The 18392-nt window shown below is 46.1% G+C and overlaps 1 protein-coding gene across 1 annotated transcript in view; it reads right to left on the reverse strand.

Moving 5' to 3' along the window:
* GLDC (glycine decarboxylase) overlaps window positions 1–18392 on the reverse strand; it is a 120626-nt gene that overhangs the window by 17435 nt on the left and 84799 nt on the right. The window contains exons 16-21 of the mRNA XM_033237305.1: window positions 17320–17395; window positions 10281–10406; window positions 7913–8062; window positions 5949–6061; window positions 4620–4761; window positions 2060–2171 (exon numbers count right to left, since the gene is read on the reverse strand). Coding sequence (XP_033093196.1) covers window positions 2060–2171; window positions 4620–4761; window positions 5949–6061; window positions 7913–8062; window positions 10281–10406; window positions 17320–17395 — 719 coding nt within the window. The remainder of the gene's footprint in view (window positions 1–2059; window positions 2172–4619; window positions 4762–5948; window positions 6062–7912; window positions 8063–10280; window positions 10407–17319; window positions 17396–18392) is intronic.

Below are 18392 nucleotides of genomic sequence, written 5' to 3' on the forward strand. Positions count from 1 at the left end.
TTTCAAAGGCTACCAAAGGCTTCCTAATTGTTATAGACAAAGGTTCCTTTTAAGACTCATAATTTAAGATCAGATGTCAATCATACCTCAGTAAAAGTGGAAAAAATATAAATAAATAAACTTAAGTAAGATTAAATCAGCCACCTGCCCTTTACAGTGTCTCTCCTTACTATGCGTCATCACGCGCATTTGTCTGTTAACTGCCAGAGAAACAAAGCAGGCGCAGCCTCCACCCTCTCCCGGACCCTGGAGTCAGATGGACAGAGCCAGACAATACCGAGGGGGAGAGCAGCTGCTCCGGGGTGGGGTCGGGGGTGGGCAAGAGGAAGGAGTGGAGGCTGCAGGGAGGAGGTGGAGCCACACGGCAGCAGGGGGGCCAGGCAGGGGTGGGGAGGGAGACACACTGTGCCAAGTGCTGCCAGGGTTCTAAAGCCGCCTTAGGTGTAGAGTGCCCCTCACCAGGCACCCGACTTCTGCCTCCCTCTTAATGTAGCCATCTACTTGAGGTGTTTTGTTCTGGCTTGTCACCTTCAATATTCTTTCCTGGGGCCTCACCGCTTCCAAGACTCAGCTATGAGGTTCTGAGCCCACAGCCCAGTGTGTAAAAGGCTGCCTGGTTTTTAGTTCCCTCCTATCACTTTCAGGGTGACTTTGTTCCCCGGCCTATTATTCCCTCTGTTGTAAGCCCTAGAGGCTAACCTTAAATCACAGGTGTGATTACAGGTTTGTGGGTGTGAGCCACCACCCCAGCCCCTTGCTGCCTCTAAGGCATGTTTCCCCCTTGCGCTGTCTTAATGCTTGTAACAGTCTCTTCATGAATCCCTGCACTCTCCTGCTCAAAAACCATTAATGGTTATTGTCCGGCTCAAGGGTGAAGTCCAGAGCCTTCCAAGACCTTCAAGGCCCCACGCTACCTTTGCAGCCTCATCGTCATTTGCTCCCTCTCCACCATCCATCCTTTTTTTTTTTTTTTGAGACGGAGTCTTGCTCTGTCGCCCGGGCTGGAGTGCAGTGGCCGGATCTCAGCTCACTGCAAGCTCCGCCTCCCGGGTTTACGCCATTCTCCTGCCTCAGCCTCCCGAGTAGCTGGGACTACAGGCGCCAGCCACCTCGCCCGGCTAGCTTTTTGTATTTTTTTAGTAGAGACAGGGTTTCACCGTGTTAGCCAGGGTGGTCTCAAACTCCTGACCTCGTGATCCGCCCGTCTCGGCCTCCCAAAGTGCTGGGATTACAGGCTTGAGCCACCGCGCCCGGCCACACCATCCATCCTTCACTCCAGACCAGACAGCTTCCTTTTCTCTGGTTTGCTCCTGTGTCTCTGCTTACTTAGGCTCTCATTGGCTACACTGGCTTCCGGGCCCATCTCAAATGGCTCCAGCGAGAAGGCACTCTCAACCATTCCATCCTGCCTCTACCCAGTCTGAGTTACTCTACTCTTTCAAAGCATATCCATAGCACTTTGTAAATAATTAGCTCATAGTATTTACGTATACATTTCAGTGTTGTGGACTCTTTATTGACCCGGGCTGCTGTGTGGACTAGGAGCCTAGGAGAAACTTGCATATAGTAATGTCCCTAAACTGTTAACTACAGTGGAGTTATAGCTGGGCGCGGTGGCTCACGCCTATAATCCCAGCACTTTGGGAGGCTAATACAGGTGGATCACCTGCGGTCAGGAGTTCAAGACCAGCCTGGCCAACATGGTGAAACCCTGTGTCTACTGAAAATATAAAAATTAGCCGGCCGTGGTGGTGCACACGTGTAGTCCCAGCTACTCGGGAGGCTGAGGCAGGAGAATCACTTGAACCTGGGAGGCAGAAGTTGCAGTTAGCCAAGATCCTGCCACTGGACTCCAGCCTGGGTGATAGAGCAAGACTCCATCTCAAAAATAAAAAAATAAAATAAAATAAACCGGAGTTATTTCCAAGAACTCTCCACTATTGTCTGATATGTGCTAAGAAACAGAAGTCTCTTACCCAGGTCAGAAAAGCACATCTAGATCACACTTAGTTTGGCCAAGAAAAAACCAAATTAATGATAGATTAAAGTTGATACTTGCCTCTTGCACCCCTGAAAAGAATTCTGTAGTGTTTTTCTAATCGCTTGGCCATGTAGTTGGCATTTAATATCGCAGTTTCCGTGGCCTGTTTAAGGCCCTTGCCTCCCATCATCTGCAACAGAGGGAAAAAGAGCCATGAGCCATTGAACGGGCAAACACAAAGGTCAAGACACCAACCACAAGACACCCCCAGATAAATTCCACCCACAAAGGAAGGCAGCCCACAATGACTCTGGAGTAAAGATGAGTGGAAAATTCCAACAAGGACATCTGTCAGATCCCTCTAAGCCTATAATACATTTTTGTTTTCCTCTTTTAATAGTAGTTTTATGTTTTTTATTGTAGTAGCAAAGCCTACAACAGAGCAAGTTGACTACTGACTACTGTGTTATCTAAAGAGAGAAAAGAATTGTTCTCATATTACATGTGTTTTGGAGTTTTTTGTTTATTTACTATGAATTTGAGAGATCTTGATAATTGCCAGGAATCCCATGGGATCTGGGCCAATAATACCTCCACTGTAGCAATTTTGTATGCTTTATTTTCCTATTGTCCCTAGTAGAGGCTGCTTATGTTTAAAAACTGCTCAGTATTGTCCTGGTAGTTAATAGTCCCTGTGATCATAAGGGATACATGTCATCACTGCAAAGAGCTTCAAATCAAGACTGCACCAATTGTGATGGCCTGCTTTCTTCCCAGAGTGCCTCACATGTGATGGAGTTGGCATATATATTAAATACATAACTAATGTAAAGAGAATGAGAGAACACCAAATAAAACAACAGTAGTACTTTGGTATCATTAAGGGGGTCCAAAGTTAAAAGGAGCCACATTGCTCCAGGCTGATCAAAGAAGGGTTCCTCGATTAAGAGCCAGAACTTGGCTAGAAACTTAGAAATACGTAGAATTTGGATAGGGAAGAGAAAGGGGAAGGCATACCAGGTGAGAAGAATGGCAGAAATCAAGGCATAGAAGGGGAGGGCACATGACTGTCATCTGGGAGTGGATGTAGGGCAAGGTGAATTGTGACTCCATTTTTAAGCCCAAACCTTCTCTAGGAAGGACTTTGACTTTGTCCAGCCAACCACTGGCTCTCAACCTGTATCTCATGGGGACATTTTTTAAAAATGCAGACGGCTCAAGTCCAACCCTACATATGCTCAATTTGGTTCTCCCTGGAATGGGGCCTAGGCCTGTGCATTCTGAAAGAATCCCTTAAGGATTTTGTGCAGGCTAGAGAGAACCAGGTAAAGCAATAGGAAGCCAGGAGAGGTATGTGGGTGCCTAGGGTGAGTCTAGCAGTCCTGTAGGTGCGCCTGTGGAATTGCAGCAGGGAGACAAGCAGCTAAAGCTAGAGTCCAGGGGATTAGTAACAACAGCCTGAAATAAGAGAAGGCCCAAGGCCAGAAGGGGCAGCTTAAACCCTACTTTATTTATTTAGTTTTTAAACTGAGGCACCGGCTGGTGTTCCAGGCATGTAGCCAGACCCCTTGGGGCACTTATTTTCTATATGTGGGAAGTCATCTCCAACCCAAATATGCTCATACAAATAACCCAGATTTACAGAACCCAGCGATCAAAAGGGAAGTGGGAATTTGATTCTGCTTACAAAGAAGCAGACCTTTATTTTGATTGCTTGTGTTGTTTGCAAAACAACTTGAGTATCATTTTTAAAAGCAAGTGTTAGTCTCTGAGGTACAGAATTGTTCTGGCTTCCAAGAAACTTTTTGTGAAGAATCATAAATGCCATACTGTTCCAGAAATAAACAGCCAGCTCCACAGAGTCCTCTGGCATGATTTGCATAGCTGTGTTTTGGGGGTGCTGTTTCAGTGGGAGCACCCCTTCCTTTAAAGAGGGGCACTGCTTTGGGGAGACTGCTCTAATTAGCAGCCGAACAAGTGTTCCTATTCACAGTCTTGTCGGTTAGGGAGGTGGGTAGGCCAGACTGAACAAGAACTGTAGAAAATCAGCTCTGGCCCTGGTGTTTTTTGGGATAAGACAAAGGAAGGAAGCCTGTTCTCTGACTAATTATGCAAAGAGCAAAGCACCACAAGCCCTAAAGGCCGAAGAGCTCTGGGAAACCAGCAGAGAAGCAAATTACCGCTACTTTTCATCTTCTCCTCCAGCCCCCTCAAGAAATATACAGCAAAGTGAGATGTATAGCAGGATCTCAGCAAAATGGGATAATTAGTACATGCACTGCTTTTCACTCAGAAGGGGCTATATAAATCCTGCAGGAAACCAAAGGACGCGGCCAGAACATCCATATGACTCATGGAACTTAGCTGTGTCTGGAAAAATATATCTGGCGCTTCAGTTTCTCTGATGTTAAACCCAGTCTGAGAACCCAAAGGAAGTGGTGTAATGAAGAAGAGATGAAATGAATTTTAGCTCATCTCTTTAGGAAGGTTTCTTCCACCCAGGTGATCAGCAATATTCTTTGAACCACATCTCAGATCATGAATTTATTTGTTTTTAAGCCAAGAAGGAAGTCTGCAGTCTCTGGTCCCCACCCATAGCTGACGCCCCTGCCCACCTATACATACTCCCAGGCCTCACCTTGATATAAGCCCAGGAAATGGGCAAGATGGAACTGGAGCCCCATGGGGCCGCGCTGACAGTTCCCACAGGGCAGGCATCCTCATTCCGCTTCAGTGAAATGATGGGATGATTGGGCAAAAACGGGGCAAGATGTTTCTTCCTGTATTTTTTTTTAAGTGCAAATTCAGAAAATGTAAACGATTCAGTTGTAATCTAATGGGAAAGTTCCGGCCCCTCCCAGGAAGCCCTGTTCTTAGCAGAGGAGCTCTGACAGTGATAGGGACCCTCCACCTGCTGGAAGGCAGATGTTCAAGAAGTGATCCTTCCTTCCTTGCTCCTCTGCTGGAGGTCCACCAGCCATCAGTGTCCCAGGGCTCACCCAAGAACTGTGGTGGAGGACTTGATAGAGGCAGGCAGTCATGAAACAGTGGAGTTCCATGCCCCTCCCTCCCCCTCCCAGCCCCATTCCCTCACCCCTATACACTTTCCCAAGGTGGACACAGGAGGGGCTGATGAGAAGATGCCCCACGGGCTGACACGAACATCATTCTCCCCGCCTCCCTGACGGCTGAAGCACTGGAGCTCACACCTTTACTAGAAATCATCATCATCAAAATGAATATCACTTTAACAGTAGTCAAAAAAACAAAACAAAACAAAACAAAAAACAAGAAAGAAAGAAAAGAAGAAAAAAGTAAGAAGGCCGAGCTTCCAGCAACTCTGAAAACTGGCTTCTTTAGCATATTTTTGGGAGACTGAAGCAGCTCAGGAAACAGCTGCTCTCATCATCATTTTCCCAAGATGATTTGATTTCAGTGTGAAAAGTTATCAACAGCTAAGAAACATTCCTTCAGTCCTACTCTGGCTTCATCCAATTATTTCTAGTAACAAGGTTTGTTTCTTCCTTACTTACGTGTTACTTATCTTAACACCTTATATCTAATTCACTTTCAATGGAACCATTCGCTGACTTTAAAAAAGAAAAAAAAAAAAAAGCTTGGAAATCCAAAAGTCCAAAAGGCACTTTCTAGTGCCAATATTCCAGTTACAATACATATGCTCAGGTAAAGTTCCCTATTCATTATTCTGTTAATAAACCTGCTGTCTATGTGCAACTGGAAGCTCAATGAGGCCAGAGGTTATGGTTAATAAAATCTAATTACACATTTCTTTGGACATCCCCTAAAAGCACCCATTTCGCTGCTCTTCCCCCAGACCCTACAAGTGCACTACACCAATGAGGGTATCCTCAATACATGAGGACTTTGATGGGACGAGTAGTCTATTTGGGGCCACTCCTTCATTCTGTCTCCAGAGCCATCCTGAAACCAGCAGCCCAGAACTCACACTCCGATGGGCCCCATGCCAGGACCACCTCCTCCGTGGGGAATGCAGAAGGTCTTGTGAAGATTTAGGTGCGAGACATCAGACCCAAAGTCTCCAGGGCGACAGATTCCCACCTACCACAAAGGCAAGGGCCAAAAGCAAAAGTCAAGAGCTTGGAAGCACCCTCCAGTGTGAAGACCATGACTGGCTGGTGCTGCCTTCTCCCCTGAGGGGAAAAGCAGGCAGAGCCACATCCATGGTGTTCACAGAAATGTCCTCTATACTGGCCCAGTTCTGTAGTCACAACCTGGCATCCTATAGGCAGAGTGCTTGCGGTTGCTATGGAAACAGCAACTGACCATTTAGCCCAATTTAGATTTTAAAATATGGATTTAAATACATCGTCTCCTCCTAATTATCCACACCACAACGGAAGAGAAGTGTCTCTTACATAAGAAAGGGCAGAACCTCCATGTTGTTGAAATAGGCAACTCTTCCCTGAGCAGTGCTCCCTTCCCCTGCATGGTCAGCTTTGGTATAATGTATGTTACCGAATGGCCCCATTGGGCACAATGATGGCAGGGGCTGCAGGGGCACCAGAGAGGAGGCTGAACTGAGAGACAGAAAGCAAGACTGGCAGTTTTCCTGAGATGATCCAGATACCAGACACAATATCCCACTAGCCTTCCCACCACTTGGGTGTTAGGACTAATTTTGATGGTGGCCAAAGATACAGAATTCATTTATGCTACAGAACCAACAGATAATCCCTGGATTACACTTGTGAAATGAATCAGAACCAAAGAAAGAGTCTAAAATGGTAGGGAAAAAAAAAAAGAGGCCAGGCATGGTGGATCAAGCCTGTAATCCTAGCACTTTGGGAGGCCAAGGCAGGTGGATTGCCTGAGCTCAGGAGTTCAAGACCAGCCTGGGCAACACAGTGAAACACCATGTCTACTAAAATTAAAAAAAAAAAAAAAAAAATTAGCCAGCGTGGCAGTGTGCACCTGTAGTCCCAGCTACTCAGGAGGCTGAGGCAGGAGAATTGCTTGAACCCAGGAGGTGGAGGTTGCAGTAAGGAGAGATTGTGCCACTGCACTCTAGCCTTGGTGACAGAGTGAGACTCTGTCAAAGAAAGAAGAAAGAAAGAAAGAAAGAAAGAAGGAAGGAAGGAAGGAAGGAAGGAAGGAGGAAGGAAGGAAGAAGGAAGGAAGGAAGGAAGGAAGGAAGGAAGGAAGGAAGGAAGGAAAGGAGGGAGGGAGGGAGGCATGCAAGGAGGCAGGGAGGGAGGGAGGGAAGGAAGGAAGGAAGGAAAGAAAGTAAGAGAAAGAAAGAGGAAAAAAGCAAACACCAATAAGAGACACAAAAAGGGCCGGGCGCGGTGGCTCAAGCCTGTAATCCCAGCACTTTGGGAGGCCGAGACGGGCGGATCACGAGGTCAGGAGATCGAGACCATCCTGGCTAACACGGTGAAACCCCGTCTCTACTAAAAAGTACAAAAAACTAGCCAGGCATGGTGGCGGGTGCCTGTAGTCCTAGCTACTCGGGAGGCTGAGGCAGGAGAATGGCGTAAACCCGGGAGGCGGAGCTTGCAGTGAGCTGAGATCCAGCCACTGCACTCCAGCCTGGGTGACAGAGCGAGACTCCGTCTCAAAAAAAAAAAAAAAAAAGAGTCACAAAAAGATTGTATCATTCCTCCTCTCCTGCAGGGGCTCCCAACAGCATTTCTTCAGAGGTTCACAATACATAGACCCTCTGTCCCCCAAGTAATCAGGATTGGGCCCTCTGAGCCCCCGTTTCACAGCTAATAAAGCTGATGCCAGGATAAATGACTTTCCAAGGCCATGAGAGATCAACAACTACCAGTGGTCAGGTCGTGGGTCTGAGTTCCCTCAGGCAGGAAGCCTCTCAAGAAGTCAGAATTTTTTTTTTTCACTTATCCTTTTTCTCAGTGGGAACTAAGGGCAGGCCTCTCCAGTTCCCACCTGAGCATTCATATTTGCCCCGTCTAGGTAGACCTGTCCTCCATGTTGATGGATGAGGTCACACACGTCACTGATGTTCTCTTCAAACACCCCATTGGTGGATGGGTATGTAATCATGATGGCTGCTAGGTTCTCCTTGTGCTTATCCACCTGTGAAAGAAAAGGGGTAGAGAAGGACATGGAGGGAGGATATATTTCTTTCTTGGCCAAATCCTCGCCTTTTATTTTAAAGGATGAAGAAAGATGAAGTCTTGGTCTTTACATTCCTGGAACTGTCTCAAAGTACAATGACAGCAATAAAAAAACCACAGCCATTACTCCCTTCACAAATCATTCCAAAGAAATAATAAGATTCTGGCTGGGTGTGGTGGCTCAAGCCCGTAATCCCAGCACTTTGGGAGGCCAAGGTGAGCAGATCACCTGAGGTCAGGAGTTCGAGACCAGCCTGGCCAACATGGTGAAACTCCGTCTCTACTAAAAATACAAAAATTAGCCAGGCATGGTGGCGGGTGCCTGTAATCCCAGCTACTTAGGAGGCTGAGGCAGGGACAATTGCTTGAACCAGGGAGGTGGAGGTTGCAGTGAGCCAAGATCACACCACTGCACTCCAGCTTGGGCAACAGAGTGAGACTCCAGGTCAAAAAAATAAATAAATAAATAATAAGATCTTTTCAGGCTAGGTCTCTATGGTCCAGACGAAAAGGGCTATTCACAAGATTTTTGGATATTTTGGGCCCAGTTCTCTAAGGTGGTTTTCCCTTGGTTCAAGTCATCTCAATAATGATTTCAGACATTCGTGGCTCTAGGCATGTCCATTCTCACAGTTAATCTCTCTGCTCATCTTCTCATATCCATTCCTTTCCCTTGCCTTCTGTTGAAGTTAGAATTCCCAAATTACAGCTGGATAAGAGGAGTAAGTTGTAGAGTTCTAAACCACTGCAGGATGACTATCTTTAACAATATATAATTTCAAATAGTTAGAAGGAGGATATTGAATGTTCCCTCAACCCAAAGAAATGATACATGTTTGAGATGATGGATATGCTGATTACCCTGATCTGATCTCTACACATTTTATGTACAGAAACATCACTATGTATCCCATGACCATGTACAACTATTGTCATTTAAAAAGATAAAGAACAGAGGCCAGGCACAGTAGCTCACGCCTGTAATCTCAGCACTTTGGGAGGCCGAGGCGGGCGGATCACGAGGTCAGGAGATTGAGACCATCCTGGCCAACACAGTGAAACCCTGGTCTCTACTAAAAATACAAAAAATTAGCTGGGTGTGGTGGCAGGTGCCTGTAGTCCCAGCTACTCAGGAGGCTGAGGCAGGAGAATCACTTGAACCCAGGAGGCTGAGGTTGCAGTGAACCGAGATCACGCCACTGCACTCCAGCCTGGGCGACAGGGTGAGACTCCATCTCAAAACAAACAAACAAAAAGATAAAGAAAAGGAATAAAAAAAAAAAAAGAATTCCCACAAGAAGTATTTCTGCTTAAAGTCTCCTTCATTCTTTCCTTTTACAGAAGGCAAGCATATATAAAAGTCATGTCCCTGTTTATTTTCCTGGCCAGCATATCAGAGCAGGCATGTTTGAAAACATGGGGGTGGCCAGGGAAGTCATGTCCTATATTACCATAATGGAGGGACTTAATACTTTCAAGCCCGGAACACTTGTGGGAAAAAAACTTTATGGGGCAATGGAAGGGTAGGGGTGGATCGAAGAGAGGTGCAGCGTTGTGGATTTTCAGCTTCCTTCAGAAGGCAACTGCACAGAGTTCCCAGTCTCTATGCCTAGTAACACCACCATCAAAATCACATTGCTATTCGACTGATTTCCTTCCCTCTTAAGATGCAGCCGCCAGTCCGCTGGTGGGAAGCAGATATGGTTGCTAAGCAACTTATTCCTGGAGGTTGGGAGGTTGAGAGTGGGGGTTGGTGGAAAGCAAGCTGCATGCTGCCTGGAATTCAGCACGCTGGGGTGGGCACAGTCATGGATATTTGCAAAGTTGACATCTGTATTACAATTCCTGACACAAACAGTAAGTGTGTGACTGCCATTTTGATTATTAAGTGGGGAAGGGGAGAAGGAGAGGGAAGATTGGGCAGAAAGAGGCAGGCAGGTCCCGCAAGGAGTACTCTTACTACCACCATGAATAATTCATTCAGTTTTTTACACAAGCTGGAATTAGAGAACTCCCCGTTGGTGGTGGGAGGGGTAGAGTAGACTCTGGTCAAAGGAGGAACTGCAGACTTTTCATTAGAATGCAAGAGAAGACGTTTACATAATCCATCAAGTCCCTGATCCCCACCACTGCTCCCCACTCTGGCCTCTCCCATCTACTAAGGAGAAGACAAGTACCATGGCCTTGAGGTGAACTGCATCAATATTCCCATATTTATCCACCTCCACAGGCTGAATCTTCATGCCTGCCATGTGGGCACTTGCTGGGTTGGTCCCATGTGCTGATTTCGGAATGAGGCAAACCTGCGGAATAGAAAGGAAGCAAAGAAATAGAAAAATCATCATCAGACTGTGAATAATGAGAGAAAAGTACTACAACATGCCTGTAGCACAAATTAGAAACCACCTGTTTTTATTTAAGCTGAACACTAGTGCTTTAAAATCTGCTACAATTTAATTATTTGTCATTGCAAAACAATGTCCAAAAAAAGAGTTTCCATTTGAATCCCTAAATATTGTTGCCTAAAGATGCTCAGGAAATCAATAAACTCTTCCCTTATCCCAATACACTAAAAATAGGCCTGGGCTTATTCTAACCATGTCTCAGTTAGGATACACAGAAAGCACCTTAGAAGAACATGAGATTGGAAGTTAAACTCAAGGACTCAGTGTCCACATTACAGCTTCAGTGCTCTACTTGGCTTATCCAGGAGAGATGATAATGATAGATGTAATTCCAAGGCCTCCCAGTATCAATACACCAATTATATCAATATTTATTGGATGCTTACTCTGTAATAAATTATTAGTTTCTATAAGAACCATAAAGTAAGCATTAAAAATGATCAACCGAGCCAGGTGCGGTGGCTCATGCATGTAATCCTAGCACTTTGGGAGGCCAATGTGGGTGGATCACCTGAGGTCAGGAGTTCGAGACCAGCCTAGCCAACATGGTGAAACCCTGTCTCTAGCAAAAATATAAAAATAGCTGGGTGTGGTGGTAGGCATCTGTAATCCCAGTTACTCGAGAGACTGAGGCAGGAGAATTGGTTTAAACCAGGAGGTGTAGGTTGCAGTGAGCCGAGATCGCGCCATTGCACTCCAGCCTGGACAAGAGTGAAACTCCGTATTTAAAAAAAAAAAAAAAAGATCAACCTGGTCGGGCATGGTGGCTCACGCCTGTAATCCCAACACTTTGGGAGGCTGAGGTCAGGAGTTCAAGACCAGCCTGGTCAACATAGTGAAACGCTGTCTCTATTAAAAATACAAAAATTAGCCAGGCATGGTGACGCACGCCTGTAGTCCCAGCTACTCAGGAGGCTGAGACAGGAGAATTGCTTGAACCTGGTAGGTGGAGGTTGCAGTGAGCCAAGATCATGCCATTGCACTCCAGCCTGGGCAACAGAGCGACACTCTGTCTCAGACATAAATAAATATAAAAATGATCAGCCCCTGCCCTGGGTTCACACAACTGACTCACTAACAATGGTGGCCTATGAATGACTGTTTAGAGTCCAGAGATGCAGCAGAAACATGGAGAAGAGGACGTGCCTTCAGGTTAAGGAAATCAAGGGAAAATGCCTCAAGAGCTGAGCCTAAGTTAGAGCTGACAGCTGCACTGAATTTTTATGGAAGCTGGACAGTAGGTGCAATGCTTGAATTCTCAGACTCAAATCATCCTTCATTTCCTCCAAACCACCATGTGGATGCAGGCTCTCGCAGAACTGATGATGATGTATCCCAGTGGGAAAGTAAGTCACAAGGTTTTCCCCAACAAAAAGCATCAAGGAGAAGCCATGATTACCCTGAAAATCATCCTCCTATATTTTATCCCACAGCCAATATTGCAAACCCTTTGAAGATAAATGGTTGGGCATTATTAAAAATAGGCTGCGAAGTTAAATCTTAGCTTCCAGCTCTTTCCTGAAAAACAGCAAAGGAGTCTACTTAAGAAAAATACACGCGTACAAAAAGAAAATGTTAGCCAAAGGCAAACATGGACTACTTTACACTCTTCTACTGTCAGGTTTGTGCCCCTTTAGAATGGCTCTTGGCCTCATACTGGTTGTGTCACATTGTCCTGAAATCGTTTTCTTGTTTGGATGCTTCCCTTTTGTAGTTAATTTTTTTCTTTAATTTCTCAGGACCCAAGCTGGAGGCACTGTCCTCTCTCACAGGTATTGTTAGTCTACAAAAGGATCGTTGGATGAAAGGATCCCTTCAGGGTAGAATACTGATAAGAAGGAGAAAGGTGAATATTAAAAATAAATATAAAATATTCATAGAAAACAAAAATGAAGAATTCATACCAGGTGAGTTCTGTTGAAACACAAACATGTAAAGAAGTCAACCACCCTCTGGTACACTGAATAACAGGCTCCCAAAGACATCCCTGTCCTAATCCTCGGAACCTGTGGGTGTTTCTTTATATGGCAAGGGGGACTTGAAGATGGGATTAGGGTAAGGAAAGATCTTGAGATGGAAAAATTATTCTGGATTTTGGGCTGGGCCCTAAATATATTCTTAAGTGTCCTCATCAGAGGGAAGCAGAGGGAGACGGGACCACAGAGGGAGCAGGAGATGTGCTGACTGAAGCAGGAAGCTCGAGCCAAGGAACGCAGGGGGCCTGCAGACGCCAGGAAAGGCAAGGAAACAGATTATTCCCTGTCTCCCCCAGAAGGAATCAGCCCTACCAACACTTTGACTTTAGCCCAGTGAAACCTTCTGACACCTGGCCTCTGCAACTATGAGAAAATTAATGTGTGTTGTTTTAAGCCACTAAGTTTGTAGAAATTTATCATAGCAGCCATAGGAAACTAATACACATCCTGGTACAAGGAGTGATGGAAAGAGAAGTCTCAGTGGCTTTGTCAAGGACTTATTTATATGTTTCTGTCAGACATTTCTGGTTTTCTATGAGGATTTAGAGGACTTTAATTATTCTTTATAATGTTAATTTTTTCCTCAGTTTAAAATTGTAGTGTTGGCTGGGCAAGGTGGCTCAAGCCTGTAATCTCAGCACTTCGGGAGGCTGAGGCAGGCGGTTCACTTGAGGCCAGGAGTTCAAGACCAGCCTAGCCAACATGGTGAAACTCCTTCTCTACTAAAAATACAAAAATTAGCCAGGCATGGTGGTGCATGCCTATAGTCCCACATACTCGGGAGGCTGAGGCATGAGAATCACTTGAACCCAGAAGGCGGAGGTTGCAGTAAGCCAAGATCATGCCACTGCACTCCAGCCTGGGCGACAGAGTGAGACTCTGTCTTGGGGGAAAAGAAACTGTATTGTTGTGAGGGATATGGAAGTAACAGGACCAGATTTGAAGCTTTGGTTTATCCAAAGCAAATCCAGCTTTTGGTGCATTGATGCCCATTTAGGGGGGTGCTATGTTTTCTAGACTCCCCAGGGTGCGTGGCATAGAACAGGCATAGGTCATCCTTAGACTTGTTGAATGAGTGAAGGATTAAGGAGTTCTCCTATGCAAGGGAAACTGATGTCTTACCACTGGTAAAATCTAACAACCAAAGGCCACTACTTTGTCTCAGGCAGCTGGGAAGAAAAAAATATTCCTATATAGGTTTTGAGCTTTCTTTGGTGATGTACATAAACATATAATTTGTTTCCTTTGATCAATGTTTTCCCACAGCAAACTTAATTGTTTTTCTTTAGAGTTTTTATTTTTTCATAAGGAGGTCTGCGGAATAAGTTAGTATTTGACTAACAAATTGAAATATTAATTATAAAGTGTTAAAGGTCATGCCTGGCACATGGTAATTGCCATATAAGTGTTTGTTAAATAAATTTGTATTCTCCCAAAGTAAACTCATAAATCACGAAGTTAGGCATTCCATTTTAGGAACCTCTGAAATTTAACCTAAGAGAAAATGTGAAAATAACTTCAAAAAGCAGTTTGAAAGGAAAAGACCCATCAGGAGCCCAGGCACTTCTGCAGCACATGATTTCCCCACGCTCCCTTTCAAAAAAGAAGGATATACTTTGCTGGATTCCATTAGAATCTATTGTGTGAGAGCAGCTGCCTCAGACATCAGTGATGTGAAAAAAATCTTCCCTGATTAGTGAATACTAAATCATTTTCTTCTCTAGCTAAGAAAGTTGGCTTTAAATTTAAAAAAATTTTTTTGAGAGGCAGTCTCACTCTCTTGCCCAGGCTGGAGTGCCGTGGCATGATCTCAGCTCACAGCAACCTCTGCCTCCTGGATTCAAGTGATTCTCCTGCCTCAGCCTCCCCAGTAGCTAGGATTACAGGCATGCACCACCATGCCTGGCTAATTTTTGTGTTTTTAGTAGAGACAGGGTTTCGCTATGTTGGCCAGGCTGGTCTTGAACTCCTGACCTTACGTGATCTGCCCGTCTCAGCCTCCCAATGTGCTGGGATTACAGGCATGAGCTACCATACCCGAGCTAATTAAAATTTCTGATCCAGAAGGATGCCAACATTTCCAGGGTTATGAGCTTTGTATTTCTACCAGTTTAGTGGCTGGGGGGCTTCCCTGCCTCTCCCTTTCCCCTTCTCCCTGAAGTGCAGCACCCAGCCCCCCTCCCTCCTGCAGAATGAAATGGCCTCTCATGACACTTTGCTGATGGCAGGATGGGCAATGGGGCCAGGAGAAACATCACACACAGTGGGTGGAGAAGGGAAGGAGGACAGGAAAACACAAAGAGAGGGAACAGGAACCAGAAAGAATCCATGAGTCACGGAAGAACCCTGTCCAGGCCAAACCCAAAGGCCCTTCATTCTTTCTCCTTGGCCTTTCCAGTTTGGTCCCCAGCTCCTGGACATTCACAGCTACTTCCTGGTGTCAGACTGGGGAATTTGGGAAATGGCGAGGGGTGGTAAGCATCACTGCATGGAAAGAATCTGGATTTTAGCTGGCCCTTTGCCATTAGCTAGTCACCTGCCTTCTCCAAACACCACTTTCTGAGGCCTGTCCACTAAGCAGTGGAGGAGTGGGGTGGAGATGTCACACAGGACAGGCTGCCCCTTTCCATCATCCCCAGGTTCCTGGGCACCTCATGGTGAAAGATGCTAATGAAGAGGAACTCCAGGGACGACCTTGGCACATGGAAGCCGTGAGGGAAAAACAGACAAAAGAGAATCTTGCCGGGCGTGGTGGCTCAAGCCTGTAATCCCAACACTTTGGGAGGCCGAGACGGGCGGATCACGAGGTCAGGAGATCGAGACCATCCTGGCTAACACAGTGAAACCCCGTCTCTACTAAAAATACAAAAAACTAGCCAGGCGAGGTGGCGGGCGCCTGTAGTCCCAGCTACTCCGGAGGCTGAGGCAGGAGAATGGCGTAAACCCGGAAGGCGGAGCTTGCAGTGAGCTGAGATCCGGCCACCGCACTCCAGCCCGGGCGACAGAGCAAGACTCTGTCTCAAAAAAAAAAAAAAAAAAAAAAGAGACTCTTGCATTGTTTTACTGGCTGGACAACCGGAGCTCAAAAGTTTCCTTTCTGATTCAGTGACAGTGCCGAGACTCTCAGGTCCCAAGAGCAATTATAGTTCTAAACAAATCATTCCTTAGAAAGCTGAGAATTCAGAACGACAAATGAACAAACTGTGGAAGAATTTCAGGGTCTATGTCTGTCTGGTTGGCCACTTCACTTCTCTCTGGACTGGCAAGCAGTCCTTGACCATGACCAGGGTTTAATCATTTATTCAATTCATAAATGGTCTGTTTTTCAAAGATCTTTAGACATGAATTCTAGGGCCAGGTGCAGAGGGTCATGCCTGTAATGCTGGTCTCCCTAACACTTTGGGAGGCTTCCTTGAGCCCAGGAGTTCAAGGCTGCAGGGAGCCATGGGGAAAAAAAGGGCCAGGCGCAGTGGCTCATGTCTATAATCCCAGCACTTTGGGAGGTCGAGGCAGGTGGAACATCCGAGGTCAGGAGTTCGAGACTAGCCTGACCAACATGGTGAAACCCTGTTTCTACTAAAAACAAAAATTAGCCGGGTGTGTTGGCATGTGCCTGTAATCCCAGTTACTCAGGAGGCTGAGGCAGGAGAATCGCTTGAACCCGGGAGGCAGAGATTGCAGTGAGCCAAGATTGGGCCATTGCACTCCAGCCTGGGGGACAGGGCGAGACTCTGTCTAAAAAAATTCTATTCCCCAATCAAGATGAAGGCCTGGAAAGACACACCTGTGGAATCAGGATGACCTACGCAAGGGAAGGAGAGAAAAAAATGTTGCTTCTTTTGCCCTGTTATGACAGGGAAGTGAAACACTTTCAGCATTCTTTATTGCCAGTTCCAGACAACTAGCCATAAGTAACCTTCCAGTGGTAATAAAACCAGAAATGGACTAAGACCGGGCCACTACCACTCCACCCTACATACTTAGGCAGCCAGCACCACCCTACACACTTTGTCTCCAACTTGCTGGTACCAGTAGATGCTTTTGCCCTGCTCTCAGCTCCTAGGCGATGCTCCTACTAAGGACTCCCACTCAACAGCTCAGTAGAAACTCTAGCATAGCACTGGCCATCAAAATGAAGGAACCAGGAACACAGGCCTCCTCTGGCACCAGCTGAGGCCTAAGTTAGGTCACTGCTATAGGCATTGCCCCTGGGGGGTGAGTGGTATCCATTAGTACCTGCTGGTCCCCACAGTGATCCCCAAGAGGCGGTTGGGATCCTGGAGACCAGGTTCTTATATCCAAAGCAAACAATGAAGCAGGACTGTGAACTCTGCTTTATGCCTTTTTAGGTGCTTGAAGTTGAGAATCATCTAATGGAGAATTTATTTATTCAACAAATATTTTTTGAGCATACGTATGACCAGAACTGGGCTTCAGCACAACAGGGGTTACTGAAGAAACAAAAGCGTGGTCTCTGCCCTTCATCCAGGCCCAGAGCTGGGGCTGAGCCAAGGAGAGGATGCTTGCAATGGCAACATTCCTGCCCTCTTCCTCCCTCTGCTCCCTAGAGAGCAGCTCCACAGCCAACTGGCTGACGTTTGCATTCTGGGTTTGAGCAAAAGTCTTTTATCTCTGAATGTTTTCCCTCAAAATGGTCAAGTGGGATGTCTTAGAAGCAAGGATCATAATGGCTAGTTCACAAAAATTTGTTTCTTGACTATACGTTCCCTCATCTGCTTCCAAGAAGGCTTGGAGGGAGTGTCCCACAAAGGAACCCTGAGAGCTAGGACTTCTGTGCCCCATGGTGAGCAAGCGCCACCTCCTGCCATACTCACCATTCTGTGCCCCTCTCCTTTCTGGTCTAAGTAGGCTCGGATAGTGGCCAGTCCAGCATATTCTCCCTGGGCTCCGCTTGCAAAGATAAGAAGAAAAGGATCACAGTTAGGTCTTCTGGCTTTCATTTACTCATTCAGTATTTATTGGGCCCTGGCCAGGGTTTCACCAGCGTGTGACACGTGGTCACTGTCCAGACACCGAGAGAAGCTCATCAAGGAGCTCTGTCGGAGTCAAAAGGTCTTGAACAATCAAAACAATCAAAGCAACAGCATCTAGTTTGTGCACTACAGCTCAACCACTCCTACCCAAAGATGGAGCTTTCTATACCCTTACTCAGGATCACGCATTGAAAATAGCCTTTTGGGCCGGGGGCGGTGGCTCAAGCCTGTAATCCCAGCACTTTGGGAGGCCGTGACGGGCGGATCACTGGGTCAGGAGATCGGGACCATCCTGGCTAACACGGTGAAACCCCGTCTCTACTAAAAAATACAAAAAACTAGCCGGGCGAGGTGGCGGGCGCCTATAGCACCCAGCTACTCGGCAGGCTGAGGCAGGAGAATGGCCGGAACCCGGGAGGCGGAGCTTGCAGTGAGCTGAGATCCGGCCACTGCACTCCAGTCTGGGGGACAAAGCGAGACTCCGTCTCAAAAAAAAAAAAAAGAAAAAAAGAAAATAGCCTTTTGTTATTATGAAAAATTTCCAAACTATACCAAAATACAGAGAAGAATAAAAGGAACCACCATGTGTGTGTCAGCCAGCTGTAACAATTTGGTTTATGGTCAATCTTGTTTCCAATTATATTCCTCACTAACCACTTTCATGCTGAACTATATTTTGAAGCAAACTTCAAACATCCTATCATCAATTCAAATGTCAATATGCAGCCTTCAAAGATAAGTATTGCTTTTAAAAATATAACTACAGGCTGGGTGCAGTGGCTCTTGTCTGTAATCCTAGCACTTTGGGAAGCCGATGTGCGCAGATCATTTGAGCTCAGGAGTTCAAGACCAGCCTGGGCAACATGGTGGAACAGTGTCTCCACTAAAAGAACAAAAAATTAGCCTGGTGCGGT

Source organism: Trachypithecus francoisi, unplaced genomic scaffold (assembly GCF_009764315.1).
Source record: "Trachypithecus francoisi isolate TF-2019V2 unplaced genomic scaffold, Tfra_2.0 Lachesis_group16, whole genome shotgun sequence".
Taxonomy (NCBI): domain Eukaryota; kingdom Metazoa; phylum Chordata; class Mammalia; order Primates; family Cercopithecidae; genus Trachypithecus; species Trachypithecus francoisi.